Raw genomic sequence first — 5237 nt, forward strand, 5'->3', positions numbered from 1 at the left:
ATATCTTTTTTTAAAACTTTTTTTTGTCTTTGTTACTATTTTTGTTTGCATAAGTAACTTGTTGAAATACCCTGTGCTGAGAATTCTATATTGTACCAAAATATAATATTGAATAAAGCCATTAATAATAATAATAATTTCAATGAATAGCTTGACAGTAATTGAGCGCCGAGTATAGATAAGTCATTATATGTGAAAATTATATTTGAAATATTCTCAGCGATTGAAATATAACTAATTCCAACGTTTCGTCCAGCTAACTTGTCTGGACTTCTTCAGGGTAATAATCAAAATCAAAATGATCAAAGGAATAAATAGCTTTTTAACAATCAGGATTATACTGTGTTAAACCAATCATATTTGGATGTTGATTTTTTGTAAAATAGGATAAAATGAGTCAGTTAACTACAAATCATGTGAAGGAATCAACTACATGAAGATACTTAACTGAGTAACAAATCGTATGTGTGCGTGTGTAGGAATGTATGTATGTGTGAGAGATTGATATGAAGGAATAAATAAAGTTCAAATTCAAGGATGAAAAATTGATAATGAAACATCGATGTACATGTAACCACATAGAATAATATTGTCCGACCGGCCATTTTTTAAAAAAAAAAAAAAAAAACCCCACCCCATAAAAAAAAATTTTGCACCCCCAAATTACAATATTTTTCATCCCGTGTTTCGTCCAATGAAACGGCTAGTTTCAAAAATTAGATTTAATTGGTTAGTTATGTCTTGGAAATTGTTATAAATTATCAGTACTTGTCGACGAAGCACAATCTCAGTCGTCATTATGGAGCAGAGTAACGTGCCGAGTACAAGCGCTGGTGTTTCTCACGTAACGGAAATGGAGGAAGTCTTTTTGACTACCTTGTTTCTGGTTGCGTTTCCATCGGTTGAAGCGTTAAAGACCACTATCACAAATTTTGAAAGATCGACTTACAGTCATTATGTAGTGAGAGATTCGCATATTGGCAGAGATCAAAAATCCTACATTAAATTTGTGTGTTGGCGAAATACAAAAAGCCTAACAGTTGATAAATTTGATACATATTTATCCGGGTTAAATTGAAATAAATTTCCATCATTATCATACATAAGAGATTTACTCAGCTTTTGTTTAGTAGTATGATTTGTTTTAGCAACCACAGTACTGCAAAAATTCATAAATTTAATACGACATACCAGAGAGAGATTAGATAATATGCATGATGCCTGAGTATGAAGTTCAATTAGTTTATTCAACATGCATCGGAAAAGGTAAAACTGGAGTTTTACAAAACTTGCATTAGTACACACATATTTCCAAGACATTTCTATAAATTCTTACAATCTAATAAGTTACAACCAAATGTGTCTAATCTTTTGCGGCTGGCGAAATCTCATAAAGAAAAATGTAATGATATGTTGAATAAACTAATTGAACTTCATACTCAGGCATCATGCATATTATCTAATCTCTCTCTGGTATGTCGTATTAAATTTATGAATTTTTGCAGTACTGTGGTTGCTAAAACAAGTCATACTACTAAACAAAAGCTGAGTAAATCTCTTATGTATGATAATGATGGAAATTTATTTCAATTTAACCCGGATAAATATGTATCAAATTTATCAACTGTTAGGCTTTCTGTATTCGAGAAAGAAGCTCTATCACTCGGATTTAATTTTTCCGTTGCACAAACGAAGATTTCTGATCTGTCGATAGATGCTCAATTTGAAAATCTTTATGATCAGTTGAACCCTCTTGTTCCAACCACCCTGGATAAGAAAAATTGGTTAAAGGTGAAATTGGTTGACGTTGCCCACCACTTTCACGGATCTCAAGTCAGACAAAGGAGTATTTTGACTCCTAAACATTTCGCTGCGTTAAAAAACCTCCAAAGTAGGTCAGATATTGTGATTCTCAGACCTGACAAAGGTTTTGGGGTGGTCGTTATCAATAAATGTGAATATAAAGACAAAATGTTATCTATACTGGGTGATCAAAGTAAATTCTTACAGGACGTTTCTTCTAATATTAATGTTAGAAAATTGGAATCCAGAGTGAAGTCCAATCTAGTAAAGCTTCTTAAAATGAACGTCATAAACAACGAGGAGTTTAAGATACTAAAACCGTCGGGTTCAGTTCTCCCGAATTTATATGGATTACCTAAAATTCATAAACCTAATATTCCATTACGACCAATTTTGTCTATGCGTGGTTCTCCCACACACGAGCTAGCTAAATGGTTAGTAAAACTGTTAAACTCAATTCGTACTAATCTATGTAAGTTCTCTTTAAAAGATACATTTGAACTAATTGACTTTCTTGGTGACATTAATATTAAAGATAAATCTTTGCATTCATTTGATGTAAACTCCCTCTTCACGAATGTACCATTAACAAAGACGGTGGATTTCCTTTGTGACTATATTTCAAAAAACTTTCCTCTTTTTCCTATTCCGTTACCATTTTTGAAAGAATTACTTTTATTATGTACAGCTAATGTTCAATTTACGTTTGATGGTGAATATTTTCGACAAGTTGATGGTGTAGCTATGGGTAGCCCTTTAGGGCCTCTCTTAGCTGAGGTATTCATGTCATATGTGGAAAATATGACGAGCGACCTCATTGGTGAGACAACTCTATATAGAAGATATATGGATGATATTCTAATTATATGTGATAAGGATTTTGATGTTTACCGATTACTGGATAAACTCAATGGTGTTCAGAACGATATTGTGATGACACATGAATCAGAAAGTAATGGCCAACTAGCCTTTCTAGACATACTCTTAAGTCGAAGGGATGATGGCACTATTAGACGGTCCGTGTACAGGAAACCAACTTGGACGGGACAATACTTAAATTTCCATAGTTTTGTCCATTGCAATACAAGAGAGGTCTAGTTAAGTGCCTCTTTAAGAGGACTCGAAGAATATGTACCTCTGATATGGTGGAAAACGATGAAAAGTTACTGACTGACACTTTAATAGCAAATGGTTATCCACTCAAGTTTATTAATAGGTGCAAAAGTCAGTTAATGCCAAGACCTCTAATTTACTCAGTGCCAAAGAAAAAGGTCTATATCAATCTACCATAGAGAGGCGAATCAAACAGTATAGTTTTAAGGCAGAGATTGAAAGCAGCCATCGAGAATACGTATTGTGCTGCTCAGTTGGTAGTGATTGAAAAGTCTAAGGCCATGATTCCTAATAGACCCAAACAATGCACTAATGATTACGTCACATCCCATTGTATTTACCAATTTACATGTTTGTGTGGACACACATACATAGGGAGGAGTAATCGAACAATGCAATCAAGGGTCAATGAACATGTGCCCAGATGGCTTCAAAATCAGTGTGTGTCAAATGATCCGATTAATGTAGGAGGTAGAAAACCAAGTTCATCGATAGCAAAACACATAATTGAGACGGGACACAAAATTAACATTAATACAGCATTTAGAACGTTGTATAGAAATTGTCAAGGTCGAATTCTTAAGTTTATTGAAGCCTTAGCTATTCGTAAATTTAAACCCCCCTTATGTGTACAAAAACAATTTGTCGTAACCTTGAATTTACCTTGGTAATCCTTAAGTCATTCTATGGCCTAGGATAACGCGACAAATTCTTATTCTTTCTCCCCCCTTAGTTATTTAATTGTACTTTTATTTGTTTGACCTTTATTAATTTTCATATAAAAATGCCTTGACAAGTATATGTGTGACCAGATTGTTCGAAATGTATAGCGCAAATACATCACATTTTTCAGATCAACTCCGTCTTCTTATTGTTCTATCGAAATATAATAAATTAACATCGTTAGTGTACAAACAAATAGTACGGTGTATTAATACAGGAAAAACAGAAACAAATAACATACCGAACAGTAGCCAGAGAATAGGAAAAATGAGTCAACAAGCAAATATTGTTTTACAATGAACATCAAACTGTGATTGGTTAATAAAGAGATACAGTCATACAAGGTCAAAAGGAGTTAATGTGGTGGTAGGCGTTTCCATTTATTATTGGTGGGTTCGTCTATCGATCACATTTTACAGGTACTACTTCACCTATGCAGTCATCTTTTTGAATAATGATCACACCAGAGCCCTTGTCTAGTTGAAATGGCATAATTGTTTCGTCAGTTATATGTTTTCTCATGTCCCCTGATGGACAAAGCTTTGGATTGTGAGGTTGGTAGTGACGATATCAACTAACTTAGATTTTAAACAGCACTGTTTTTCATCATTCACAGGTTTTAACTCTTGTTGATACAAAAACACGAATTGATATTTTGTTAATAAAACCAGAACAAATATTGATGCAGAATAATATGAATTCATTATATTTCGTGGTTACTCGTTAGCTGCTTACAGCCAAATATGTATTAGAATTTTACATTGTGATAAGAAATGTATGGAACAATTGATATAAGTGAATGTAAAGGACTGGAATGATAAATGTTATCAATGAGAACTATATATATGTGCAAGAAAGACAGGAATAAAACTCCCATTACCGATTTCTTAAACCATCCTTTCACTCACACATTTCCTCTCACTTAATTCTCTTAAATTATGTGAACTCTTCGAATTCTATTCAATTATTATTACGTAACCCATCTTATCAGTTTTCAATTCCATGAATCCATTATTACCTCTATAATTATCAAACAATTTATCTGATCTGTCTGTGAACTCCACTATTACACCATCCATCCTTAATATTTCTTCAATTCTAACACCTAATATATTATGCAAGAACAGGTCAGAGGTTATTAGGTGTTAGAATCGAGAAGACATTAAGGATGGGTGGTTTAATAGTGGAGTTCACAGACAGATCAAATAAATTGTTTGATAATTATAGAGGTAATAATGGATTCATGGAATTGAAAACTGATAAGATGGGTTACGTAATAATAATTGAATAGAATTCGAAGAGTTCACATAATTTAAGAGAATTAAGTGAGAGGAAATGTGTGAGTGAAAGGATGGTTTAAGAAATCGGTAATGGGAGTTTTATTCCTGTCTTTCTTGCACATATATATAGTTCTCATTGATAACATTTATCATTCCAGTCCTTTACATTCACTTATATCAATTGTTCCATACATTTCTTATCACAATGTAAAATTCTAATACATATTTGGCTGTAAGCAGCTAACGAGTAACCACGAAATATAATGAATTCATAATATTCTGCATCCATGGTCATTCACAAAGGGAAACATTTGCATG

The 5237-nt window shown here is 33.1% G+C and overlaps 1 protein-coding gene across 1 annotated transcript; it reads left to right on the top strand.

Moving 5' to 3' along the window:
- The first annotated feature begins 307 nt into the window (after positions 1–307).
- On the top strand, positions 308–3983 carry MS3_00000854 (uncharacterized protein). The gene is made up of 2 exons (XM_051208456.1): positions 308–1996; positions 2037–3983. The coding sequence occupies exon 2, from the start codon at positions 2083–2085 to the stop codon at positions 2899–2901; it is 819 nt and encodes a 272-aa protein (XP_051074540.1). The 5' UTR covers positions 308–1996; positions 2037–2082; the 3' UTR covers positions 2902–3983.
- Positions 3984–5237: the final 1254 nt, after the last annotated feature.

The sequence above is a fragment of the Schistosoma haematobium genome, chromosome 1, assembly GCF_000699445.3.
Source record: "Schistosoma haematobium chromosome 1, whole genome shotgun sequence".
Taxonomy (NCBI): Eukaryota; Metazoa; Platyhelminthes; class Trematoda; order Strigeidida; family Schistosomatidae; genus Schistosoma; species Schistosoma haematobium.